At 48.2% G+C, this 27,184-nt stretch overlaps 1 protein-coding gene across 5 annotated transcripts; it reads right to left on the bottom strand.

Moving 5' to 3' along the window:
- Window positions 1-26,840, bottom strand: SLC25A48 (solute carrier family 25 member 48). 5 transcript variants are annotated; one of them, XM_040604160.1, is made up of 10 exons: window positions 26,437-26,840; window positions 24,554-24,597; window positions 20,476-20,547; window positions 19,669-19,921; window positions 18,196-18,444; window positions 16,828-16,961; window positions 2,156-2,200; window positions 2,025-2,051; window positions 1,227-1,355; window positions 1-243 (listed from the first exon to the last, which is right to left on the bottom strand). In XM_040604160.1, exons 1-10 carry the CDS (start codon window positions 26,480-26,482, stop codon window positions 136-138), a joined length of 1,107 nt encoding a protein of 368 aa, XP_040460094.1. In that variant the 5' UTR covers window positions 26,483-26,840; the 3' UTR covers window positions 1-135. The 5 variants fall into 5 exon arrangements, with proteins under 5 accessions (XP_040460094.1, XP_040460096.1, XP_040460095.1 ...); XM_040604162.1 differs by lacking the exon at window positions 26,437-26,840 and adding an exon at window positions 25,770-26,136; XM_040604164.1 differs by lacking the exons at window positions 1-243; window positions 1,227-1,355; window positions 2,025-2,051; window positions 2,156-2,200 and adding exons at window positions 12,963-13,059; window positions 13,632-13,761.
- Window positions 26,841-27,184: the final 344 nt, after the last annotated feature.

The following is a 27,184-nucleotide window of genomic DNA, read 5'->3' as shown; positions in this document are numbered from 1 at the left end:
TTCAGGTTAATTATGGCTTTATTGGTTTAGCAGTTGTTATTTCTATCTTTTATATTTCAGGTGGACAATAAATACAATAAATAACATTTCTGCTCCCCCTTCTTATAAAATAATTTTGGGTTTTTTAAATTTTTTTTAAGCTCTAGATTTATTGATTTCTTGATAGGTTGTCAGGATTTTATTCAAAAACTCCTTCACATTTCCCTTGGTCTTGTACTGGCATTGATTCCCGCGTGCCAGGCTCTGTGATAGAAGCAAGAACAAAGATCAGGTTACCAAAGATTTTGTGAAAAATAAAGGATTTACTTGAAGCAGATAAAATACACATTCTCTGGAGCCAAGCAAGGATTTCAAAACCAGTTCCTAAAGAACTGTTTTTTGAGCAGTGAGTGTAAGAGTGGCTTTTCATGGTGACTAAGAAGGTGACAGGTGGAATGTCATATGGTTATAGCTGAAGTAATTTAAACTAGATGGTTTCAACTCAGAAGATAGGGCAAACAGCAATTTAAGAAGCTGGGTAGGACTAGGGCAATGGGTCTGCTTGGTGTTGCGATGCCATTCCGACAATATTCCCCCTTGCAAGATTGAAGTAGTTGAAAGGAGCTTGAGACACTGCAACGTTAGTATCTTCTGTGTCTCATTGAATTAGACAGCAGTTTTGCTCATATGTAAATAAAGGCTATTTCCCTGCATCTGGGGATCCAGGACTCGTCCTGAGCATCATCACAAGTCTGAAGATGCTGCAGGTCGCAGCAGTGTTTCTATCCAAGCATCCTTGAAGAAACTGCAGCTTAGGTAGGATTAATGCTCCAGAGGAGAAGGATGCCTCTGCCTGCCTGTTCCCAGCCATGCAGCTTCTGCACATCTACTCTCCGGTTTTATATCATTACTATTTAGTATAGAAACACATTTTGAGAAAGGAGAATAAAAAGGTAATTTAAATAAAGCTCCTCTCCCAGAGATCTATGTTTAATGGTCCTCATGCGGCTGGAGAAGGGAAAGGGCCCCGTGGGGCAGAACCCATCTCCCTGCATCCTGTGCCAGTTTTCATGGCTTTCCATCGCCTCCTGCATGTTGCAGCTATCATACCTGCCTCCTGCATGAGGTGAGAATTTAAAACACATTTGAAATTAATCTAACACTTGGCTACAAATGTTTAAATCACAAAAAAAAAAATCCTTTCTTTTGTAAAAGGTAGACAAGGATCTAGAGAAATGTAGTCTTACTTCACAGAATTTTCTGTCCAGCTGAGTCTGAAAGGTTAGATTAAGTCTTGCAATTACTGCACTTGAAGATACGTTGTTTTTCAGCATGTGTTCGGTTCCTTCCACAAAGCATGCCAATTCATGGCCAGACTGTTAAACCAAGGAGGCATTAGAAAAAAGTTAGAATTCATTTGGTGTTTATCTTCAGGAAGAAGAAATAAGTATTGCTAAACATGGCAGCATGGCACAATTAAATGTAACATATCTGGCGTCTATTCAAAACTTTGGGGAGGTGGGGGTGGGGTGGCTGTAAAACACCAAATCATCGTGTATGGTGTAAGAAACACCTGTCACAGCTCTCAGAAAACCTCAGACTGTGACAGTAACCTTTTTGAAGTGTAGTTTCAGCTAATGCTGGGTTTTACTTTATCTGAGGAGGCTTTAAAGAATGAAATAGTGTTGGAAACACCTAGAGCTAAGCGTCCAAGGCCTGACACCTCTGGCCCAGGTTCAGTCAGTTGTTAGGCACCCAACCATCAAACAAGGTCTGGCAAAGATTGTCAAAGCGAGAGCCTGTATCTAAGTCAAGTCCACACAGGACTCTTGCCCGACTCTGGCTTGGTTCTGATTGCACTGATAATGGGAGGACTTCTGCTTCCCTCCCCACCGCTATTCACCAGGCTCAGTTTTGGTGCTACTAGTGATTAAATTTTTCCTCATAACCAAAAGCAAAAGTTACACAAGGAGCAAAGTGAACAAACTTAAACTCACTAAATCCCAGACTTCTTTAACACCTACAATAGTTAAAAAAATACTTACCTCAGCGATGGGAAGACACGAACATGACTGAAAATGAGAAGAGTGAGCGTTAAAATGCAGCCCTGCTGGCATTCAACACACAAGTACATTTTTGTTTAGTTTCATGATATTCTCAAAAGCGATGTACTCACACTGGCAGCTGTCTCCCTACATGGGCAACTTACGGAACTTCCCTCCTGAAAGAATAACAAGCGAGACATCAGTATTTATTATAATCTACTTTACAAGCACGCATTTTTACAGAATGAAGGTGCTAAACAGCGACTTACGAGCAGACGTTTTGTATACCGGATAATTTCACGGACACTGCAATTCTGTGCTTGCACAGAGAGCAGCAAACAAGAGAAGAGTATGGATGACAGCATGCTGGCATTCATGTGCAACTCAGTCTGATGGGTGACAGAAGAATAGGAGAACACTCCTTTTAATAGAGTCTTCACAAAATTCCCATTCTAATATGGAAAAACCCAATTATAAAACTGATACCAAGTGCCCACCCACTAGCTTGGACAGCATTTTAGAGAAATCAAATGTGGAATTGAGTCACCTACTGCCGTGACTTTCTTTAGCACTGCGGAAATTCACAACTGCTCCTCAGAAGTGATTAATTTGAACATTATGATATCACACACCGGCAGGAAACAATAGTTAAAAATCTATGAAAGCTTTTTTTTTTTTTCAGATGTGGGTTTTGTCTCCTGTGCTTATGTAAATTATAGTTCCATGAAAGCAAAAACACAAGAATGTTCAGCATTGCCAAAGTTCCTGAGAAAACAGAGTGACAGGCTGCAAGCTGGCTTCCCCGTGGATTCAAAGCAGGACCTTTCTCAAAGAAAGTTGGTGACACCGCAGGGGTCTGTTGAGCAGCCAGACAGAGTTGTGGAGTGGTGCCTGTAGAAGCTGTTACGCTGAATTACATACAGCTGCTGCCTTTGGAGAGCGATCAAGGACTCGGGACACAGTCAAGGACTGTGATACCACCTCGGCCAAGTGCAAGTACACCAGTGTGCAGATAAGGGTCAGGCCCTCAGAGTGCAAACACTGCCTGCGATGTCGCATCCCACCCATTCCCTTCTAAGCAGAAAGGAGTGGATGCAAAAAAAGTGACCAAAATGGTATTAACTCAGAAATTCTCTAACACGGAGTCTCCAATTCATGTTGAACGTCCACTAGAGCTTTCTCTGGCCACAGAAGTTTCCTTTTTCAGAGTTGCACACCTTGGCAGAGCAAGTGGTAGCCCTTCAGATTTGTTTTAGGTCCCCAGTGTTGACTTTTAAGCTTTCCTCCTGCTATGCCTTAAATCCTGCTACACCCCAAAGATCTTCTCCAAAAGCTTGAGCCTTCTGCTGGTCACTCTGGCTAGAGGACGAGTGTAATCCCTCTGGAAACTGTCCTGGAAAGAGAAAACATTGGATTGCAATTGGCTGTTTTTTCCCTAGCATTTGCCTACCGGCAAGGGATTCATCTGGCGGAGCGCGGCTCGGCTGCCTGCACGCCAAGGGGAGCGGAGGAGGACCTGCCTGCTGCTCCTGCCTTGCTGCCTCCCTGCAGCACCAGCTCTGGGTTGGGGCGGATGCTCCCTGCCTTTTATTTGAAGTTGTCCTCACGTAATTTAGTGTGGGAAATATGCATCCCATTAGGCAGCTACAGCTTTCACACGGGCCCCAGGGAATACCTAGAAAAGCCAGAGACCCTCCCTTGGCAAGTTAAAGCTGGCAGCAGGCTACGTTAAGATCAACAGATGCACAAATGTGTGTCATGGGGATGGATGGCACACGAGCCAGGCAGTGTCATCTTTCAAGGTACTGGCTGGTTAGAGAAGGGCTAAAATCATTGATTTGTGATCGACAGCCTGCAATTCCCTGAAAAGCAATGAAGAGACTTCTGTGATAGGTATGTCGTCCTTGAGGAAACAGCTTTTTGCTCAAGCAAAGCAATGGGTGTGCTGCTCTCTATTTCTTCAGCCAGTAAAGCCCCGCAGCAAGAGCTAGAACAATTAGATTGAAACATAAATCCCTGAAGGAAGTAAACTATGTGTAACATTTGTGGGACACTTGGTTTCTCAGATGGTTGAAAAAATGATTTTACATGATTTAAAAGGAAAGAATTCACAAGCATCTTTGATTTAGCCAGGGTTGTGCGAGGAATATGATAACAAGCCATGGGGAGAGTGGGGCAAGGGGCTCTTCATGACATCCAGGAGTTTCTACTGCTTCTTTGTTTTAAGGAAAATATGTTCATTAGAAATCCTGTTTTGGCCAGTAACTGCTACGCTCTGTCTTTGCAAGGATTTTACAAAATCTGATCTACTTAGCAGGGTCTCTAGGGCCTCTTCACCTAAGGAATGATGTCTCAATGCATCTGCCATGCTCATTAAGTGAAAACAATTGGGGCGTAAATCGTATGCAGGATATATAATCAGGACCTTTCCATATATGAGACGTAATTATGTTCACTGGACAGTGAGCAGATTAGGTAACAACTTCCCATGCCTATAGCCCAAAAGGACAAGATCTGTATTTTTGTTATTAGTTGAAAATCAGAATGGCAGAGCTTCCAGAGCTGCTCCCTGAGCCTGTGGTTCCGCCTCACAGCAGTGCCAGCACTATCTCTGCATCTTCCAATTTCTATTTGATTGCTCAGTGAGATCCATCTCATGCTGTTGTTGCTCCAGGGCAAGCAGGTCCACTAGAAGCTGTATTCAATTTACAGTGAATCAGAAACCACCAGAAGTGAAATTGGCAGAGAAATAACTTGCCATAAGTAGCAGTGGATCAGGCACAGAAGTGAGTGGCACTGGTTACGGCTTCTCTGTGGAGAGTTTAGGCTCAATTCCAGCATTTAGAGGAAATTAGTATTTGCTGCCATCCCAGCAAAAAGACCATCTCTTTTATATAATCATTAAACATTTAGTTTTGATATTTTAAAAGTCTTCATTTTGATGACCAGCTGTGGCAATGTATTTTCACAAGTATGTTGTCATACGTGTGTGAAATCACCGGTTTATTTTCTCTCCTCATGTCCAGGTATCTGATCTCCCTCTGTTCCTCTCTTTAATCTCTCTTTTAGAAACACAGGCCAAAATAGAGTAGGAAGGAAGCACTGGTTTTTCAACCTTGGCTCAAAAAACGTGAAAAAAAATTGTAACAAATTCAGTAGCCAAATTGCAGTAGGTAGAAAGGTGACTGCGTGGGTCCACTTCTCTCCCAGGTGGCAAACCCACAAGCCTCAAAAGACCAGTGGGGTGCCACCAATGCTATGTCTGGTCTTTCTGAGGCTTTTTGTTCCCTTTTAAGTTTTCTGGCTGGAAAAATAAAGTAATAAAAAAAAAAAAAAAAGAGAGAAAATGAAGAACTGAAACCCAGGATTTGTAATAAAGGTCCCAATGCTCAAAGGTAGTGAGTGCAATAGCCCATAGAAATATCCCCTACACTGCCACTGGGAAACCTGAGCAGGGAAACTCGCTGTGGTCAGCCTGGGGCAGAACCATACATCAGCAAATCTTATATCCCCGTACTTCACATCACTTCGCTACAGACTGAAGGATGAGCAGAGTAAGGAAGGGGGCAGAGAGCTCCATCAGCCAGGGACACTGCCAGCACCAGGGCAGCACACCAGCCAGGGGTGCCTGGTTTGGGGTCACACCTTTTGAGTGATAGGGTTGTAAGATTCCAGCCCAGAACAGGTATTTGGAAAAGGCGAACACACAAAACTCCCAATACACTTCTGTGATCCCTTACAGGCAGTTCCCTCTGGCTCCTTTGAAAATCCTCATCTAATGTCCTGTACATTTTTGGTTTACGTATAAATACTTCTGTATATATTGTCTTTTAATGCACCTATTTTGATGGTGGGTTGATCAACTGAAAACGCTGTGCAAACATCCAATTTCCAGATTGGTATTTTAACCTGGTAAGCATTAAACCTCCAGGTCTTCTGAGTTCTCATGAGAAAATTTGCATCCCACTGTAGTGTTTCCAAGAAACTCTGTACAGTTTGGGGTTTTTTAATGTAGGAAAAAAAAGATTCCCTGTGGAAGAAAAACACCAAGATAATGTATCAGCTTGTTGTACATTTGCTCTATATGTTGACCAAGATGTAAGAGCTCGCAAAGACCGCAAATGAAGAGATGCTATTGATGAGTTTCATTTTCCAGAGATAACATGGCTTGGAGTATTTTTTTTTTTTTCCTTTTAGATTAAGAAGATATATGCCAGTTGTGGTGGGTTGACCTTAGCTGGATGCCAGGTGCTCACCAAGCTGCTCTATCTCTCCCCTCCTCAGCAGAACGGGTGGGGGGGTGGGAGGGAATAAGATGAAAAAAAAAATACAACTTGTGGGTCAAGATAAATGCAGTTTAACAAAGCAATAGCAAAAGTTGTGGACATGGAAGCGAAGGAAAACAGAAGATGGTATTCTCTACTTCCCATCAGCAGGCAATGTTTGGCTGCTTCCTGGGAAGCAGGGCTTCAGTTCTGTGTCCCCTCCCAAGATCTTGCCCACCTCCAGCCTGGGGAGGCAGGGGAAGGTTGGAGGGACAGCCGTGATGCTGTGCGAGCACTACTCAGCACCAGCCAGAGCACTGGTGTGCTATCACCACCTTTCTAGCTACCGATCCAAGCACAGCCCTGTGGGGGCTGCTATGGGGCTCAGCCAGACCTAGTACACTAGTGCAGAAATAAAGGAAAATAGGGTCATTCTAATTCCTCCCCAAAAGGGTCAACCACAGCATAGTAATAGCAAGATTGCCTGTGACAGAAATGTGTAAAATCCAGATGAACTCGGGGAGCATTTTGCATGCCAGCTGGGAGAGGGCAGTGGCACCTCCTGACAGCCGCATGCTCTGCCCTAGCAGAAGAACCGTGGGACATCCTCAGGACTCGCATTAGCTTCTGTAGGTAATGGAGCTCCCCTTACTTCCATTAAAAATGTAATTAATTTGAAACCATTTACAATAACTAAGCAAAACTAGCAGTGCTCAGGAACCGTGAGATGGGGCAGCACACCTGAGAGGGACCTTCAGAGCTGCGAGTCACCCTTGTTTCATGCAATAGTAGAGTCACCAGAGATTTCCTGGGTTTTCTAGCAGGGAAGCCAAGCTTTCCAGGTTGCAATGATATTTAGCAAGAGCCGAGGCATCTAAAAGCAAAAAGCCCTGACAGAACATGCCAGCCATCCTGGGTGTTGCATGTATTGCATGTCACAACCAACAGTCTCCAGAAGCAAGCAGAAGAAAGAGGAATTGTCCACAAAGATCACCAGTTCTCTTTTATTTTAAGGTTTTCCTGATGCCATTGCTGTCAATTCAGCATCCTCTTTTGTGGGCCTGACTGCTTTCACACCATGAAAGAGAAACATTGCAGAGTTCTCAGATCATAAGTCCACTCACCCTTCCTTGCTTGTCCCACTGTGAGATGATCCTGGGTGCTGGATTTCCTCAGTGCAGCATGTAGAGGAGGGTTGAAGATGCAGGACAGACAGACAGCACTAGGCATTCACTCCATGGCTGCGTTAGAGTCCTCCACCAGCCAGACCTGCATTGCAGCTTGCTTTTCATGCTGAAAAACCATCTGCAGACTGCTTGATTGAAACACGGCAATCACAGTTTCATCATGAAATTAGCACGGATATTAGTTCATACCTAGCTGTATGAGTAAGAATAGGCTGGCTCTCTTCCATAAGGGTTGGTAGGATTTTCTGTACTATGTGCAAAGTAGGCTAAGTTAGTGCTAAAACGTTTTGAAACATGGGGGAACAGAACATGAGCTGGTCCAGCCCATGAAGATGAGCTGTGTAAGTCCTGGTGTTTTTACAGCCAGCACCGCGGAGGTGCCAGTCTGGAAGCACCGGGTGTTGGTGACAGGCCAGTCTCAGCCTATGCTTCCCCACTTGTAAGGTTCTTGTTTTTCCAGATGTTTCTCCTTGTGACCCAAGGATAACCATTGCTTTCTCCATCACTCAAAAGGACCTTCATATTCTTTTCAGACAGTTGGTGTTCTACAGTCCAGTAGCCTTAGTATTTCACTTATAATAAGAAGGGATTTCTTGATGTATCCAGCATTTTATATCTCATTAACCTCATATGGGACCTCTGACAACCCCTTAAAGAGACACTCTCCTGCTGCATGCATGGCTCTTAACAGGTGGGTGGTTCCACTGGTGTCTGATTCTGAAGCTGTAACAGGATCTACAGTTTAGGAAAACTGCTTTGGAAGTCAGTGTAACTACTTCAATTTCCCCTCACTGCAAGGTTTAATTGCTTTCAGAGCCCATCTCTGGAGGGATGCTTTACATACCGCTTACCCAAGTTGGCGGTGACCAGCCTATGCACCACTATTAGGAGCATTTAAAGGAACAAGTTGGCTTCAGAGAAGGAAGCTGTTCTTGTGCAGTTTATATTCAATTTAGCTACTTGAACTTCTTCCCCCTTGTCTCCTTGGATCTCACCATTTCCTCTGACTCTGCATTTTACCTTTCTCTTCCCAGGCACAAGACAGGCATTGGCCTTCTTGGCTTACCTGAACGCAATGTCTAGGAGAGAAATCTCTACAACAAAACACAGAACTTCAGATGAACCAAGGAGATCTAATATATCTGAATGCCTGCAAAGATGTCACCTACTCCTCTCAGAGTACAACTGAGAAAGAGAAACTGAGATGGGACTGTGATTTCGCCTTCGCCTGAGGTGTGGACGCACAAGACAGGGAATCCCAAGGCATGAGAAAATCTCAGCCTGGCTCAGAGCCATCACAGGCAGGGAGGGCTTCAGCAGGCACTAAAAACACTGGGGACAAGCTCCTGCAGGGGACGTCAGCTGCAGCCTGCCTGGGAGAAGGACTCGGGGACAATGCAGGTGCCCAGCAGCAGCAGGGATACAGGAACAGGGAGGGGAGGTGGCCCCCTCCTTGCCCCTGACTGGAGGGCAGCCCCAGCCTGCTCCCATCTCACCTCCCATGGACATCATGAAGCTTCTCCCAGCACCAAAGACCTTCCCCTAGGTCAGGGGTCCTTTCCAGAAAAACAGCTTTTCACCAAGACATTGGTTCCTGTTTGGTTTTGGGGTTGGTTTTTTTTGTTGTTTTGTTCCCCCCCCCCAAAATGGGGAAATGAGCTGCTGCTACCTGTTTTTCCTTCCACAGCACTACATAGTGTATAAACTGGGAAAAACAGCTACACAGCCAGAATCATCTCATTAAGTAATATGGGGTGTTGCAAGAGCTGGAACACCCAGCGACATGAAAGTCAGGTAATTACAGACTTATTTGAGGCATGACAGGTCTGAGTACGCTTTCATATTCCAGGCAAGAAAAGCATAGGAGTAGGGATCCCTCATCCTTCTAGTCTCCCTTCTTGTTTTTTACCAGTGTCTGGATTTACTGCATTTATCTTAGAAATGTGGGGCTCTGACCATCTATGAACAAGCTATCAAGCAGATGGCTTCTCCCACTGCAGCGTGCACGGTGCTGGGAAACGTGCCACTGACAGCCACACCATGGACAGAGGAGCAGGCCTGTATCTTAAATTCTGTTGACAAGGGGGATTTTTCTTTTGTGTAATTCTGGGACAAAGTCACCAACATATGTAATCAGTGCCCCACATGAGGGATATGAATCAGCTGTATGTTTGGCTGTTTGCCTGCCAGATAAGGCACTGTTTTAAGCTCCCATCACCAGGTCCCTGAAAAGAATTCCTTAGAGATCCTAATTTTTATCAATGGACAATTGTCACAGCACAAACAAACTAGTAGGCTGCAACAAGGCTTTTACCACCACATACCAGGTTAACTTCAATAAGTAATTAGCACACCTTGCCCTGGCACAGCCACCAACCCCCCATAAGGTTTCCACCCTGCTTCTTGCCTCTGCTGCATCATCTCCTTGTCTCTTCTACATCCAGGGCATGCTCTCTGCTTCTTCCAGGCCCCTCTTCATCCAGTACTGCTCTTCCATACCCCTTAGAGCTATTTAACTACTTAGCAGGAACCAGCCACAGCTGCACTTTATCCACATCAGCCAACCCACCGCCCCTGAAGCCAGCCCACAGCTGTATATTATCAATGTTAATTAACCTGCCTTTATTTCTCTGTAACTCCTCTACAGATAATGATATTATCTCTAAAAATTAATGCATTTGATGTATGATAAAGAAAATCATTCACAAGACGTAGACCTGTCAAGTCTCTTGTGTGGATAAATTGTAGTTGCCATCCCTCATCTTCGAGACATGGTACTGACCCTCTGTGGTGTCACCCAGCCCCACACCTGGATTCTTTCCTTGGTGACACAGCCACACGCGCACTACTTCAAAAGCAAGACTGAATTATTTATTGGGCTCCATGTGCCAAGATCAATCACAGCGATGGGTACAACCGTACCACAGTGCTGTGCCTCAAAAGCTGCTTGTCCCAGTCCTGCTGTGTCTGACCCAGAGTCAGCCCGACCTCCTGCACGGGGACCAGGGCTGCTGCCACCTTCAAAACCCTCCTGGTCCAGCCTTGGTGTTGCTTTGCCTCGCTGGTGGTTTGTCTATGGATGCTAACAGGGCGAGGCACTCATGAACCAGCACATCCAGGGCTTGCATCCCACGCTGCCAGGCTCAGGAAGCCATTGGCAGGGCAGGGTCACCCCAAAATCCCTGCACACTGCCCAGCATGGGGCTGTGCGGGGCAGGGAGCTTGTGCTGGTCTGCAGCAAACCTGGACTTGAGGCTGAATGGAGCAAGACAGGAGATTGCCTGGCAGCTCCAGCCAGGGGCAAGGGCCATGCTCTGCCACAGACGAGGATGCCATCATGTGGCCAAAGCTTTTTAGTCACGTCTCACTTGCTTTTCATGTTTTTATATTAAAACCTTCCTGCCCTCTTGCTCCCTTTCTACACCAGGTAGTCCACAGCTCTCCCTGACAACTCCTTCTGGCAGGTGTATGTTGCCAAAGAGTTTTGTCCAAGCAAATCCTCGGCATCCATCTCAAAACTTGTTTAATTGGATGAAGAATATAAAAAAGAATCACCCACTCCAACATGGGTCTCAGGGCTTTATACCCAGGGGGACACTGATCAGACCAAACCTGGGCACCACGAGGGCAGGATCATTCAGATGCACAGCTTGTTGCAAATCTCATCAGTTAATTCACGGTCCACTTTATATAATGCAGGCAGATAAGCAACATGATTTATTTGCACTGAAAAAACATTCTCCCCTAGTATTACCCCTGGAGACACAAGATATTATGCATCTAAAGAACATGTTTTATGTATATGCATTAAAATAGGTAGCATGGAAAGGATGAATCCTTAAATACAGCCAGCAACAAATACTTGTGTGAAGGCTCATCAATTTTATCCGTAGTGTTTATCAAAACCAGTTCTCTGTGCTTGTGCCAAGCTCAAAGGTACTGTGAGCCTCCTTGCCTGCAAGTCCTGAGATGAAGCAATGCCAGCTGTTTCTCCCACTTTTTAAGGCCAGTTCTGGGGGAAGCCACATTTCTGGTTTTAATTCAGGCCCCAGTGAAGAGGAGTCCAAGGTTGGGGACCCCACTTCTGAGTACTGCTCCAGACCCGAGTTTTTAGGCACTTTCTGCTGAGGTCCTCAAGTCTTGTTGCTGATTCCTCCATTCATCCAGGGAAGAGGATACAGGAGTTTCTTTTTCCTTCTCCTCCTTTTAATGGAGGAAAGCTGCTCAGCTGCTCCAGGTTGTCCTCAGAAACATTTATTGAGGTCATCTGCTGAAGTTTCCATTGCTGGGCTTTTTTCCCAGAGCTCTTCTCCCAAGGAAGGTTGAGGGGAACCATCCTTTTCCCAGAGGACAATGTTGTCGCAGACTGTTCCCCATGCCGCATGTCCCTCTGCATGTGAGGCTGTTACCCCTCAGCCTTTCCTACCAGTGCCACCAGAGTCTTCTCGTCCCAGCACAGCTGGGTGTTCTTGGTTTTTGGCATCATAAGCTCCATGCTTAGAAAATAAAGCATTTAGATATTTAACAACATAAACAGAAATAACCATGATGCAAAAGATCTTGGAATAATTGAAAGGCTGAGGTAGACCAAAGAGAGACCTGGGTCTGCCCCAGTTGTCTCAGTGGGATTGCAGCAAAGAGCTGGAGGTCTGAAGCTGGCCTGTGTATTTTAGAGAACAGTTTGGGATAAACTCTGCATCCCTTAAAGAGATTTTGGTGATGGTGTCTCAAGGCTGCAAAGTGATGCCAGCTGGATTTGGTAGTTGGCAAGCTGGACTGTCATGTCAGGGAGATCAGAAGGTCTAACAAAATACCTCTAACAGGTCCCTGGAGGGCCACACAAGGCAAGTTCGGTAAATTAACAGGCAGCCATCTATGTGAAATGTGGACTGGTTTTATTGTTTTCTGAAGAAAAAGAGCAGCTTAGTCTCTAAATTTAACATCCCTCTGTTCCCCAATTTAATTTATACCTTGGATGACAAATTGAAGATGAAGCCCTTTGCAATTTTTCATGACAGAGTGTTAAATTGTGGCAAACTGGAGGGTTCTGTGATGTAAAACACAAGTATCCATTCATACAGGCGGAGTCATGCATTTCTTTGATCCTGAAAGCAAGCTAGGATTTGGTGGGACTCCAGATCCTGCAACACAAAAAGCACCTGTGCACCCACATCCTTCCTTGCTTACAAAAAGATGAGCATTATACACAGTGTTGTACAAAAGCTGCTCCCTCGGCCAATGTCAGGTGGGCTGGATTTGGGGATGTCACTTGTGTGGGTAAGGGAAATAAGTTGTTCTCTTGGCTCAATGGGAAGAAGGTCATCAGTGAAAAAGCCCAACACCTCCACGGGAACTACTAAAGTGCTCTTACACAACAGAGTGACAGATCTGATAAGAAAATGGTCTTTGGATTTGATTGAGCTGGTGCGGTTGTCAGAGTCCTCCAGGGAGTAAGTCAGAAGAGAAAGCAGATGCTGTAGGTGCAGGACGGGCGGCATCGGTCAGTGCAGCTGAGCCCTCGCCCATACCACACTGCTCATCTGGCTCAGGGAAGTAGGAGACTTTCAGGTCTTCTTGGTAACACTTGAAATAAGAAAGAAGGAGGTTTATGAAGTACTACAGAAAACAGCAGACTGCCAAGAATAATCTTGAGTATTTAACTGCTAAAAAAGTTCCTTTAATGAAATATTTTTAATGCTGCTCCTTTATGCACCCCTAGGTTTACGAGGGAAAGAGTAAAACTGTGAGCTGATAGTCAAGACACTTGGAAAGGGCTTAATTTCAGGTCTTTGTGGATGGATCAGGGGAGGAAAGGATACCGTGCAGGGATTTTAGTGAGATATTTCAAACCTTATAAAGTGTTAGAGAGTATTCTTTCAGATTTTCTTTTCTGATTCATACTAATCAAAACAATCACAACAATCAGAACAGATTGCAGTGAAATTCCAGGAGATCTGGAATGAAACCGAAATCCATCGGCACATATATTGTCTGCTCCAAATCCCACAGACCCAAATTTGAAGTGTTTAACTATTGAGAGGTAGATACCCATGTAAGTTACCTGACTTTCAGAGGATCTATACAATTGCAACTCCATTTGATTCAAAGATTAGTTCTCTAATTTTAAAAAAGCTAGAGGGTCTTTATGCGCTGACCTGGAAGTTAAGGATTGGTCTCAGTTTGGTCTCTTTTCATTGCTTTGAGGGAAAGTTCATAGCCAAGAAACATGGCTGAACTCACTGGGAATCCTCGCACTGCATTGATCGTGATGCCCCTAAAAAAGACCTGTTGGGGATGGAGAAAGGTTAGAGCATAGGAATATACGGGCTATTTTAAGAAGAAGAAGAAAACATTGAATGAAGTCATGGTGGGATTCTGAAGAACCAAATCTTGGTTTGCTCAGAAGATAGCTCTCACTGCCGATCTTTGCTGAAGTCTGCACTGGAGAATGGAAATGTGATGGCAAAAGTCACTGGTTTGGTGTCATTGTGCTCCGTGCTCCTTATGGACCCTATCTGTATCTGCCAGCAAGAGCTACAAGAGGTACAGGGGAAAAAAATAGCCTCATGCCACTGGTGTAGAGCAGAAAGCAAGAGACCTAAAATGTCTTCCAAAGTTGTCCTACCCAGCTACGGTCCCTCCTTCCCTTTGCATACATAAGCATGTGGGGATCACGCAAACCCCAGGGTACAACAAGAAGACTGTTGCTTTCACGCAGCAAATGCTCTGCCTCCCAGGGCTGGGTCCATGGGCACAGAAGACATTTGGGATGCAGAGAGGGAGTGGTGTCCTGCGGGCTAGCCCAGCCGATGTGGGCACTGTGCCACATGGACTGTTTTGCAGGCTTCAGCTTTGAGGATAGAAAGAATTTCTCTATCAAAAGGAAACTAGACTTACTCCGTACCTTGCTGAGAAGTAGCTCTCACCACCTGCTTTGGGAAAAATAGTCAATAGCAGCTCGTATTTTCACATTGGGTTCCTAAGGTCAAGCTTTGGGGCTCATACATATCCCAGCATTTTCTTTCATTAAGATAATGAATATCTGCAGTCAGGCTTCCTCATTCTGCTCAATATATATTTTTCAAAAATATGCTGGCACATACAAGAGCAAAAGACCCTGCTGCTTTTAAGTGCTTGAACAGTAAAGTGGTTTCTGGAAAGCGGAGAGGGGCCCTTGTCCCTCCTGGCGTTGGCTTGTCTCATGTTGACCCCCCTCCTCGCTCCAAACACTGTTGCCTGGTACGTGCAAGGGGGTGAGCAGAAACCCCTCACTCTGAGCTGAGCCTATTTATAAAGTGATGGTTGCGGGGGCTATCTCTGGTGGCCTGTTTCTCACAAAACACTCTGTTAACCACCCAGGCTAATCACCATGGTCACTCGTCTAAACACCAGAAGTTCAGAATCGACATGAAAACATCAGCAAAGCACGCCCCCTTCTAGGCTTCACAAAGGCAAAGCTCCCACGGCTGCTGTAAGAAAGAATGGAAAAATCTCAGCTCCAGGACCAGAAGCCCATCTAGATTTAGTTGCCTAACCAGTATTTCCCCTGAAATATTGAGCTGTGCTAAACACCACCAGATCTTGTATCCAATAGATCCAGTGCAGGGTGCTAACTTACACGAGACAGAATCGAAATATGTTCACATAGTTTGGGATGGAGTTTGCATCCAAGTTTGCAACATGAAATTGCAAAATTGGGATATTTAGGATATTACTTGATTTATTGGGGTGTTTATTTTGTAAGGGAAGATAGAATTTTCTGGGAGGAAATTCAGATTTTGCAGTATCCATAAAGTAACAAGAGAGTGCCAAATTAAATAATGAAGTTTTATGAAGAAAAGCCCAGAGGTGTAAGTTTTTCTCATCAGAATGAACGCACCTGACCATGGAGAAAGAAGAGGGCTATATTTACATTATTTTAATGTACATCAAGCAGTTACTTCCAGCACTGCAAATGCTGTTCCTTTGTCCCAGAATAAAAACAACCAGACCTGGTTCTGCCATTTATCAGTTGTGTGTCTCCCAACATCCAAAAAGATTTTCCTTACGAGAGAAGGGTCAACTATTACTCAGTCAAATTGCCGGCTTTGGTCCGGGTGCCAGGCATAATGCCAGCGGAAATACTGCAAGCAGCTCAGACCTCAACCACAAAATATAAGTGCCTGAACTAGTTGTTAATATTCAAGCAGGACAAGGAGGGTAGGGGGTAAGGATGAGGATGGAGAGAGAAGGGAAAACACACGGGAATTCCCTTTTCAGCCACACTATGCCTCCAGTGAAACTGCACGCCAAAGCGAGCACACAGAGCAGGCAGCCTGCGGAGCCTGGTGCACCCTGACCCTCCGCGGACCCTCCGAGCACGGCCCTGCGCATCCCTCCTGCTGCCTCTGCCTCATATAAATGTGACTTGCTGCACTCAATGGCAAAAACTGATCCAGGCTGCAGGTTCTGGGATGGCTGGCATAACACAGCAGCATGTTGGCAAATATTTAAATCACACCGACTTGTGATTTTGCAGGTTATTTTTCTTTTTGTAACTTGTTACTTTTCCCTCAAAATGTGAAAACACTTTGGAGCTAGAGCCTGCATGATGTTTGGATGGCAACTGAAATACAGATTTGGTTTAACATCAAAAGGCGTTGCTTCTCCTAACCGTGCACTGGCAATGCAACAAAGCTGCAAACCCTGGGTCTCTGCCATTCACATTTAACTGAGGCAAAGTTTGCAGGTAGAACAAACATCTTTTATGATCCTAATAGACAAAACCAGGAAAAGGAGATAAGGTCATTTTGGCACACAGCCCTCCTTCACATTTGAAAACAAGGTAGATCTGATTTAAGAATATTTTCAATCAGCTGTACTTTGGTGCAAAATGAGGGTGGGCAGTGCAAAGCACAGCATCAGTTCTACCAAAGCATTGCCCAAGGCAACCAAACGGAGCCAGGGTGCCAGCACGGTTCCACTGCAATCATTCCCATTGACTTCAGTGCCAATGGGAAGCATTTGACCTCTGTGTTTTGTAGAAGCAATCACAAAGGCAAGATTTTCTACCTCTGATTCATGAGACAGATCATATTCACAATTAAATGCACTGACATGAAGCATTATTTTAATTACACCATCAGACCATGACCCCCAGTCATTCCTTTTCTCATTGCTGTAAGGCACATTACTACTCTATTATGTTTTAGAAAGAATTTGCACTGTAATTACCTACTGTCATTATTATAATTTAGCAGTAACTGGTTTTAGCTGTCTCTCAATGCTGCAGACAGGTTTGTAACAGCCATTGTATTTTCCAATTGAAAATTAAATGCCTAATACCCAGATTTTACTTCAAATATCACTTACTTTTAAGCCCTCGTTCTGGTAGCTCTGCAAGATACAGTCAAGGGTCCCTTTGTACTTGTTTAAATAAACTCCATCTGCCTGAAGTCGACTTTTCACAACATCCATTGGAGTAGCAGTCCCCCAGGAAATGACTCCTAGAAAAATGCAGAGGTATTTGAACTATTTCTTCTCTATATTTCCTCGGCCGAAGGTCAGTGAACTCAGAAATTCACCTCTCATCTACCACATCATATCCATGGGATTTTCCTTTCAGGGCATTCACCCTGCTCAGGCACAGGAAGGGTATTTCTGGGAGCAAAGTTCCCTGTTTCTGGAAGAAGCATTGAGATTTTGGGGGTGATGCTGGTAATCAAATGCGGGCAGCCCAGGAGGTGCTCCCCCAGATGCAAATACTTCTTCTGCCGTGCTTCTGGTGGACATGGACATGCCATGGGAGAAGCCCAAGCTGCAGGGAGCTGCTGCTTGGGGCAGTTTCAGAAAAACCGGAGGCCTCAGATAATACCGTTGAAAAGCAAAGTTTGAGCTGGGAATACAAGAGGCAGGTCCACCTCATGCAACCAGGATTAAGCTCCAAACCGCTGAGATGCATCGTTGTCCCTTTAAAGCAGCTGCCTATTTGCACTGATTAGCCTGCAGCTGGGTGGGATGTTTTGCCTCTCTGGGGAGGTCAGTGTGCAACCACAACACCTGGCCCAGCTGGACAGACCAGAGTTTGTTTGGACCTACCTGGGTGTTGGGGCACACTAAAGAAGCTGTCCAGGTGGGTCAGGGCTCTGTTTATTTGCAGAAGAAACAGAGAGGGCATTTTGTAATCATTACCTGAGCTAAGGACTGACTTGCATTTAGGGGTCTGCAATTTAAAAATGGCCAAGAAATGGGGAGCGGGTGCAGGGGAGACCCCGGACACGTAAGCGTGGCGGGGGACGCACATGCCAGCCTTGCTTTGTGTACACAGGGAAAAAAGATCAGTAACAGTCAGCTCTGCTTCTGGTGTGTGCAGGTAGGGTGCACACCCTCCTGGTGGGCAGCCAACAGGTTGAAGTTCTCTTCTGGAGGCATCTTGGCTGCCATATATCCCTGGCAATGCGATATGCAGGCTGCCGTGAGACATCCAGGGAGATGAAGGTGCTGGCTGTTTTCCTTCTCGCTGACGTTGAGCCTGATGAAGGTCTGATAACACGATCCATAAAGTTTGTCCATAAAGCGCAGGCGTGGTGCCAGGGGACCTGGCCCTGGGGGAGGAAGGTCGTTCAGCCCCATCTCCTCTCCTGGTGACCAGGAGGATGCGGTGGCCCCCAAGCCACCCCTGTAATCTGCCCTGGGAACCTTCCTTGGTTTGCCAGTGTTGTGGGGAAAAAAGGTGCTTACCTGCTACACCCCCTGCCAGCCAGACGGAGGAGGGATTAGGGGAAATGCATCCATCAGGGGTAATCCAGTCACAGAAAAATGTGTAAGGGATGAAATAGAGGCAGTACCCAGGAACATCCCTCAGAAGCATAGCTCCCATGCCTCGGTATATTCCTGCTATCCCCTCTTTCTGTAGGACTGTCCTAAAACAGTGAATTGGACCTCGGTACACAGGAAATCCCGGAACTGTGGGCTTTGGGTTAAAGTTTGCTGCAAAAAAAAGATACAATCATTATAATATATTGCTACAGAACTCCTTGAAAGCCCATCGCCATTGAACAGAAATTGCTGCCATTAGTTTTCTTTCGGAGGGATCAACATGTAGCATGGGGAAAAAAAAAAGATTTTCAGGAAGAAAACTTGCTCTGTTTTTAAAAGATGTTTAGATACATCCAGACAGATTTTCCTTAGATGCCTCCCAATAGGCATGTGCCCAGTGAGATTTCCAAATGGGTTTAAGGCTATGTGCCTGATTTTTCATGGATTTTAACCACATCTGGTGCCAAGCTGCACCTTTGAAAACCTTGACATCTTCAGAGCCTGGCCTTTCCCGTGTAGACCAAGTTTGTTTTGGAAAGGGCATTAGGCTGCTAAGCTGCATGAAGGCCTTTAAAAATAGACATCATATTATTTTATCAAAGCAATAAAAAAAAAAATAAATCACGATTTAACAGTTAAACACCACAAGTGTCATCATGAGAAAGGTGCTGAACTGCTGAATCCAAGCTGCTCAGCTCTGAAGCTGTGCCGTGCCTCCCTTCGGCTGTGCATGTGCTCCGGTGGGGTTTGCTGCCCGCCGGCCCCGGCAGTGCCAGCAGTGCAGCTCAGCCGCCGTCTCCAGCAGAAGCAGCTCCTGCCTGCAGCTTCTGGAGAGGTTACGGCTGCCCACTGCCATCCTGCCAGTGCCTCCTCCTGACCCAACGCGCCTGCGTCTGGGTTACCCTGCCCCAAACAGCCAGCGGGTTTTAAACATACATGTGAAATTTTTGCTTTTGAACAGAGGAGGGTGGAGTAACAGAGCAGGTTTATGGGCAAATATATGTGGGACTGAGCGTGCAGCAGATGGGGAGCTGGCATTACAGCTGGAGCTGCTGGTGGGATCTCCGTGGGACTCCCCAGCCCAGGGACTCGGCTGTTCCTGCCCCATGGCCGCATGGGGAGGTGGCACCCGTGGCTCCTGATCCTGAGCAGACCTGCCCCTGTGTTTGTTACAGATCGCAATGCACTGCAGAGATCTGATCAATGTCATTGATAAAAAGCCTCCCCTTGAGCTGAGCAGGATGGGGTCCATCCTGAGGCAGAAGGAAGCATTTTCAGCTGAATTGCGGTGGCACACGGCAGCAGAGAGCCGAACCTTGAAGCAAAGCCATCCTAATGCTCTCAGTAAACACTGAGGACAGGCAGAGAAAGGAAAAAGAAACTCTTGCTTCCTACCTTTGCTGTATGGCTGCGTTTGCATCTGTAGCCTTATCTTTACCAGGTCCACAGGAGTGCCGATGCCCACAGAGACGAACCCTGCCATCATGCTGGCAACGGCCACATCGGTGAGTGCCGGTGCGTGGGCCGGGTCCCCGTGGCGGAGCTGGCTGAGGAGCCGTTGCGTGTTGCTGAAGACACCAAACACCACGGAGCTGTAGACGGCGATGCTGGCCAGTGGGAAGGACATGCCTCTGAAGAAGCCAGCCACCTGCCCAGGAAAAGGGACCAGAGCTAAGAGAGCGAAGGGGACTGAGCAGCGTCAACCTCAACTTGTCTATTGGGCCAGAAATGCAAATCCAAGTAGCAGATGTTTTCTGGATCCAGCCATTTGCACATGCTGAGCAAACGAAAATTAATTCATACTGCTAAGACCTGTAAAGATTGTGCAGAACACAGGATATGCTGAAAGCACAGGAACCCACGTAAAAGTCCTCTTATGGACAGCTTCTGTCCTGGCATCACCGAAGTCAGTAAAATACCTCCAGCAGAGCTTTGCCAGCAGATACAGGCAAAAGAGCCACTGTGGAGACGTTTATCATTCCAGGCCAGGGATCAGTCTTTTCCCTATAGGAGTAACCATGAGTTACCTTAGAGTTAAGCAAGAGAAGGCTGTACGGATTTGCAGGCTCAATTGCACCAACTTAATTGGTCATTATATAGCTGCTGGTGTCAACAGTGATTTTGTATAATTGCTTTATGTATTCATCTGTTTATCTATTTGCATTTTCTACCAGCACGTTTTAAGTAAGACAAAGTACTTACAGACTCATTTCTGTACACAGTGAGAACACAGTTGAGTGTATTTCCATATCCGTGTCCAGCTTGCAAACGAGTCTGCAAAAGACATTCATAAAACGTGATTAAAATCCCATGCTTCCAGCCCAGTGAAAGCTCATGCTATGTAAACAATGTGTACTTTGCTTTGAGAGCAAATCCTTCCTCGGTTGTAAAGAAAACAGAGCAATAAAATAAGATACATGTGCATCCACCCGCCTTGAACTTTGCCAGAAGCAGGGCTAAACGAGACCTCAGAGGGGTCCGTGAAGCTTTCTGCAACATCTGGAATCAATGACTGTCAAATTGCTCTGGAGTCCAGAGCAGCCACCCTGGCCCGGCAGAGCGTCACAGCAGACTGCTGGTGTGTGGTGCTGTCACTGGCAAGATCCTGATTTAGGTAGAAATTGGAGAGTGACGTGGTCTCCTTCCCATCGTGGGGGCTCTCAGTGGAGGTTGGGATGTGTTATGAAGGATGGAGAGGAGAGTTCCCCTGGGAGGCTCCCAGAGCCCTTCTGATCCAAGGTGGATTTTAAGATATAGAAATACTAAATGGAGCCAATGTAACTCAGCTTCATCTCAGAAATTCTCCATGTTTCACCCGAAAATACATTTTTACCTCATTTCCAACACAGACATTTTGGTTCTGGACAGCAATGATTACGTGCCTTCCACAAAATGCCTATAAGAGCTGTAAGAAATGGCACGTAAGTCACGACAAAGCCTGTGTGCCACAACATACTCTCCCCCTCTCACATTTATATACCTACACAGATATATATATACCCATATATATTTAGATTATCTTCCATTCAAGCTGCTCACAAGTTTGCGCTAAAACCATCCTAACAAGGGATGCATTTTTGGGCTTAGAGGTGTGTGAGGAAATGGGAATGCTGTTGGCTTCGCAGGACCTGAGGCTTCAGCAACTACTTTAGAGCCCATTTTTTATAGGAAAACACTCACACATGCTCTATCAGGGATGTTTTTCAGGAATGGGATCAGCATATCTGATCATATTCATCAGCACGGCTGCTAGCAGGGAAGATGAAGCCTGGAGGGACAATGCCAACCTGCACTGGAGGGACAGTGCCCAGACCCCTCCCATGGCTCAACCCTGAGTGAAGCAGGAATTTTATTTGGGAATTTAAAGCCCGTAAGAGTGTGTGTCCTCCAGAGCTGGTGCCTAAGGAGAGCTTTTAGACAGCAAATAGCAGGTTGAATGGCACAATCATTTGGCCCAGAGCCCTGCAAGAGGCTGGCCGGTGGGGCACCGTGGTGGGACCCCCCTGGGGAGCGGGAGGGACCGAAGCCCAGGCTCACCCCAGGGCTCTCGGTGCAAGACACCTGCACACGCCGAGCACCACAAGAAGGCAGCAGCAAAAGCAGAATATTTACTGAGCCCTTATAAACAAGCTGGTATGTGACGATGCTGGCTACGGCTCGCACAGCATGCATTGTGCAAGGCAGGCAGGCCCGGGCGGCGGGCGCTGAGCCGTGCGTGCCGTGACTCACGCCGGGGATAACGGAGCCAGAGGGACTGGTGGGGAGGCTGGTGGCACCCCGAGCAGCCCAGGGCAGGGTGACCGTGGTACACAGCCCTGCGTTCCCTCCTGGCTTCCTCTGAATGCTTAACCCAGACATTTCCATTTTGCCTCCATGGGGTTGTTTTTTTTTCTTTTACACAGTAACCAGGTATTTAGAGGCTCAGGTTAATACATGTTTTGAGTAACTAAGGGCAACTAAGTGTCCTCACAAACCACTCCTTGCACACATGCCCCTTAGCTAAGCTGTTAACACCCGGCGCTGAAATCCCTGCTGGCATCTCTGTCAAAGTCAACTGATACCAGTATGGATATTCCTTGGGAAAATTCTCCTTTTTGTTACGTTTTGATTAGGTAGGGCTCTTGGGTGATACCAAGAAACTGAAGAAAGTTCTGGGGAAACAAATGCAATGTGGAGGATGAAAAGTGAGTAAATGTAAAGCTATTTAGAGTTTTGCAAGGCCCTGATAGAAACAGCCACTTGGGTTTGAGGGGAGCTGCAGCGCTGGGAAGGGGGGAGCTGAAGGAGGAAGCCTGTGTGATGGGAACCTGGGGGTGGGGGGGTACGTTGTACCCACCCCACCTTATATTCAGCCCTGCCTCCTCCTCCTCCAGGTGGGGAAGGACCCCCATCCCCTGGGGGCTGTGAATGTCGCTGAGCTGCCCCTTTACTGACTTCGTGCTGTGTAAAAACTCTCCCCTTCCCCTAAATTTGGAAAGGGAACAAGTCTGCCTGCTTGGTATTCCCAGGCAACGTCCAAAGCCAAGGACAACAGAGGGGTCACCCTGACAGTTGTTTTTATAAGCACTGAGGGATGGGCTCAGTCTTTCTTGGCATCCAGACACTGGATGCTTCCCAGCAGGATCCTCTCTCAGTTGTTGCCAAACTCCCCCAAACTGGCACCGATGCCCTGACCGCCAGCCCGAGATGGGCACTGCCTTGGCAAGCTGGGCAGAGCCTGCCTGCACTGCCCATGCCCTGCCCATCACCGGGGTGCTGCAGGCAGCCTGGCCTCAAGGGAGGTGATGCTCCCCTCTGCTCTGCCCTGGGGAGGCTGCCGGAGTGCTGCATCCACTGCTGGGCTCCCCAGTTTAGGAGAGACAGGGGGCTGCTGGAGAGGGGCCAGCACAGGGCTACGGAGATGATGGGGGGACTGGAGCATCGCCCTGGTGAGGAAGGGCTGGGAGAGCTGGGAGTTCAGCCTGGAGAGGAGAAGGCTGAGAGGGGACCTTAGCAATGGCTACAAATATCTACAGGGCGAGTGCCAGGAGGAGGGGGCTGGGCTCTTTCCAGTGGTGCCCAGCGACAGGACAAGGGGCAACGGGCACAAACCGCATCACGAGAAGTTCCAGCTCCACGTGAGGAAGAACTTCCCTGCCCTGCGGGTGACGGAGCCCTGGCACAGGCTGCCCAGCGAGGCTGGGGGGTCTCCTTCTCTGGAGACATTCAAACCCGCCTGGACATGGTGGGTCCTGCTCTAGGAGAGCTGCTGCAGCGGGGGGGACAGGGTGAGCTCCAAAGTTCCCTTCCCATCCTGACCATTCCTCCCGTGTGGGATCTGCACCCCTCCTCACACAGCAGTGCTTCTGCAGCTGGTATCACCTTAGCAGCTCAGGAAAGACAGGGCTGGCAGGTACCTCCTGATCCCAGGAGAGCCAGGTGTGTGCAAGGGGGTGGCTGTGATGGCTGGGGAAGGGACGTGGCGTGGACTGCGCTTGACCCTGCCTCCTCCCCATCACCCTCCAAGGGTCTCTCCGGTGCAAACAGGACCGCTGGCTCTTGAGTTTGCCTCATGTGACAGCCCTACCTGATGCCAGCAACCAGGCTCAAAGCAGATCAGAGCACACGGGCAGAGCAGCTGGAACAGTGAAAGCTGGCCAGAGATGCCCACCCCAATGTACAAAAAGCGAAAGGTACAGGGTCTTCCTCTATCTCTGCATGAATAGCGACAGTCAACTTGGTTGGGTCAGGCTGTATTGGTGTGTGATGGGCTTGTCTGCGTCATGCTAGCAAATATCTTCTTACATCTCTAATTCCTTTCCTCTGAGGAATAATTGTCTTGCAGGAACAGTAAATACTGCATCTCATAGCCCTGGGATAACAACTTCAGCCCTCCACCTTTGCAGTGCTGCCAACACTAGGAAAACAAGCAAAAATGCACCGGCAGCAAAACAAATATAGTTCCCCCATTGCCCTTTGAAAACTTGTCAGTGGCAAAGTTCAATAAAACATTGGCAGAACTGTTCAGCAAACCACACATTAAGTAAGGCCAGGTTTAATTTTCAGCATTAATCGTCACCAGAGGAACTTGCACGTTACCAGCCAGTTCTTTTAGTTTCACATTCAAAGTCAGCATTGGAGAGGAAGCAAGTCTATGAAAACATTTCTGCCCTGGCTAAATTCCCCCTTGGGGTGACGGGGGAGGTGAAGGTCTTTTGAAGCGTCATCTCTAAAGAGAGGCCACCTCCCCATCAGTGGGGTTTTGGGTGGTGACATCAGAGCACAGTTCAAAGTGGTTTACCTTGATTGTGTCCAAGGGGTGGCCCACGACCACGCTGGCAGCTCCTGGGGATGACAGCAAAGTATTACACAAAACATCGAGGAAGCTTTTGTGATGGGGAGCGATGGGTTTGTAGGGGAGGAGGAGAGATTTCCACAGGAACAGTGGTACTGGGCCAAGCCAGAGCAATGCTCCCCGCAGCGCCCTTTCTCTAACAAGAGGTAAAAGCTGGGCAGAAACATTTGCACATTTTTCCTTGAACACCCTCCTGGACTCCATCAACTTTACATCTCAAAGGCATCTGAGCAAGAAGAGAAGGTGTTGTCTTTGTGTGTCCTGTCCACAAACAACCCCTATTGCGTGCTTGTAAGCCCATATAACGTTTTAGCCTCAAAATGGTGAGATTCAGGTTAGCTACAAGGGAATGCTTTATCCTGGCTCAGATGGAGATGCCCTAGAGCTGACTGCTGATGGGACATGTGAACCCCCACCTTTTCTGTTTTAAGAGCAGTTTATATAGGTAGCTGTCAGGGATGATTCAGGTAAAGAGGATCCCGCTCTGTATTGATCTCTACATCCAGCCTCATTCCCCATGGCTCTCCGGGAGAAACTGGCCCGTGCCCCCTTCCCATCCTGCCCACCTACCCACGCCGCTCACTGCCAGGAGGTCCTGTGGCCAGGCAGAGCACAGCTTGCTTTCCCCGTTCTCCAGGAGGAAGGAGCAACCCATGTGCTGTGGCCAAGATACAGTTTTGTGTGTTTGCTGCAAACACCACGGGCAGTTTTTAGGGTGTTTGTGGAGATGGTGGGTAATTTGTGCTGCTGCTCCATCTGCAAGTCTCCATGCAAACCAGTATCCCCAAGTGCTTTAGAGGTGACATAAAATTTCTCACTTGTAGTCAATTAGGACTGAAAAGAGCACCGTGTCCTTGGTCAACACATTATGACTTGACTCAAAAACGTATTATAAAATGTCCCCTCTCCTCCTGGACCTTAACCTGAGACCCCCTGTGGTCCAGCGCTATGCATGAAAACTGGCCACTGACGCCACGATGGTGGCTGCCACCCACTGGGCCACGCTGTCCCACCCGCGGGGTGTGCAGCAGGAGGGGCAGTGGGGCAGAGGAGTGCCTGCGCGCTGCACAGCCTCTGCAGGCTGCAGAGATCCAAAAAACAGCTGCTCACTTTTGGCACAGGTTCTGGGGTTTTTGGGAGTCAGTTAACCGATTAACCTCACCTGGCTGGCCAGGACCCGTCAGTCACCTCACAGCCCCTTCCCCAGCCTGGTGCGAGGGGTAGCCTGGGGTCTGCGGTGGCCCCCCTGTCCTGCCGCTCCCGGGCACCCAGCCAGCTGTAAGCCACATCACCGCCCCCCCCTGCGGATCCTCACGTTTCTTTTTCTTTCTGCTAGCTGTTGTCCCGGGGTGCGCAATCAGCATTCTCAGCAGACCGGATCGATACCCCTGCCTGGCCACTAGCCTGTAGCGGGACGGCGGGGTCACAGCCAGGCGGTGCCTCTCCCGGGGGGGTGCGTGGCCGGGGGACCCCGCGGTGGCTACGGCGAGCCCCTCCTGCTCGCCTCCGAGCCCGGCGGTGATTCCTGCCGGGAGAGTGAGGGAGGGAGAGCTGGAGGGGGCTGGGGCCGGGGGGGTGGGAGGTGGGGGGAGCTCTGGCAGCCGCCCCCACTTCCCTGGGCGCGCAGCAGCATCAAGCGTACCGGTACTTAAAGTTTAAGTATCCCGCCCGTGGAAACCGGAGTAAACTGCACTTCTGAGCCAAAGCGCAGCAAAGCGCGCACCCGCTGACACGAACACGCCGGGGGGCACAGACCGCAGGTGACACGCGGGATTTAATTCCCACGCACGTTCCTGTGCCCCCCACCCCGAGCCCACAGCATCACTTACCGCCCACCCAGCCCGCCGCGAAGTCCTGCAGCTGGAGGCTGCCCATGCTGCGCTGCCGAGCCCGTCCCGCCCGGCTGGGGGTCCCCACTGGGCAGCGATCCCCTCCGTGTTGGGGGTCCCCACCGGGCAGGGGTCCCCTCCGGGCTGAGGGTCCTCACTGAGCGGGGGTCCCCGCTGGGCTGGGGAATCCCTCCGGGCAGGGGAACCCCTCCGGGCAGGGGGTCTCTCTGCGAAGCGGTCCCCTCCGGGCAGGGGGTCCCCACCGAGCAGGGGGATCCCTCCGGGGGGAGGGTCCCGCCAAGAAGCGGTCCCCTCCGGGCAGGGGTCCCCACCGAGCGGGGCTCCCCTCTGGGCAGGGGTCCTGCACGAAGCGGCGCCCTCCGGCCGCGCAGCCCCGCCGCCCGCGCCCGTGTCTCCCGGCCCGAGTGACATCACGCACCGGGGCTTAAAGGCGCCGCGGCGGGGAGACACCGCCCGGGCTGCGGCGAGGGCGGGGGGGACAGCGGGGACCGAGGGGCACGGCTGGCTGCCAGGTAGCGGGGGTCGGACCGGGCTCCCCTTTACGCCGGGGTTGGAGGAGCGGGGCAGGCAATTTTCTTATCCCTCTCTTACCTGCTGCTCCCGCACTCCTGTCTTTCCCAGAGTCAAGAGCCCTGCTCTGTTTCCTTCCCCTTTCACGCAAGATATTCCTTTTCACCCTTCTCGTCTGTTTTTTTGTTGTGTTGTGTTTTTTTTTAAAGTCTTTGAA

The sequence above is a fragment of the Falco naumanni genome, chromosome 8, assembly GCF_017639655.2.
Source record: "Falco naumanni isolate bFalNau1 chromosome 8, bFalNau1.pat, whole genome shotgun sequence".
NCBI lineage: Eukaryota > Metazoa > Chordata > Aves > Falconiformes > Falconidae > Falco > Falco naumanni.
The sequence above is the reverse complement of the archived record's forward strand: the minus strand, read 5'-3'. Positions and strand labels throughout refer to the sequence as shown.

Bases quoted from the DNA above. Each gene is read 5' to 3' on its own strand.
- SLC25A48 (XM_040604160.1), bottom strand. From the start codon at position 26,482: ATGGGCAGCCTCCAGCTGCAGGACTTCGCGGCGGGCTGGGTGGGCG. The intron at 18,445-19,668 runs GTAGGAAGCAAG...TTTTTTTTGCAG, and splicing joins AACGCAGCCATACAGCAAAG to CAAACTTTAACCCAAAGCCC. The intron at 2,052-2,155 runs GTGAGTACATCG...TCTCATTTTCAG, and splicing joins GTAGGGAGACAGCTGCCAGT to TCATGTTCGTGTCTTCCCAT.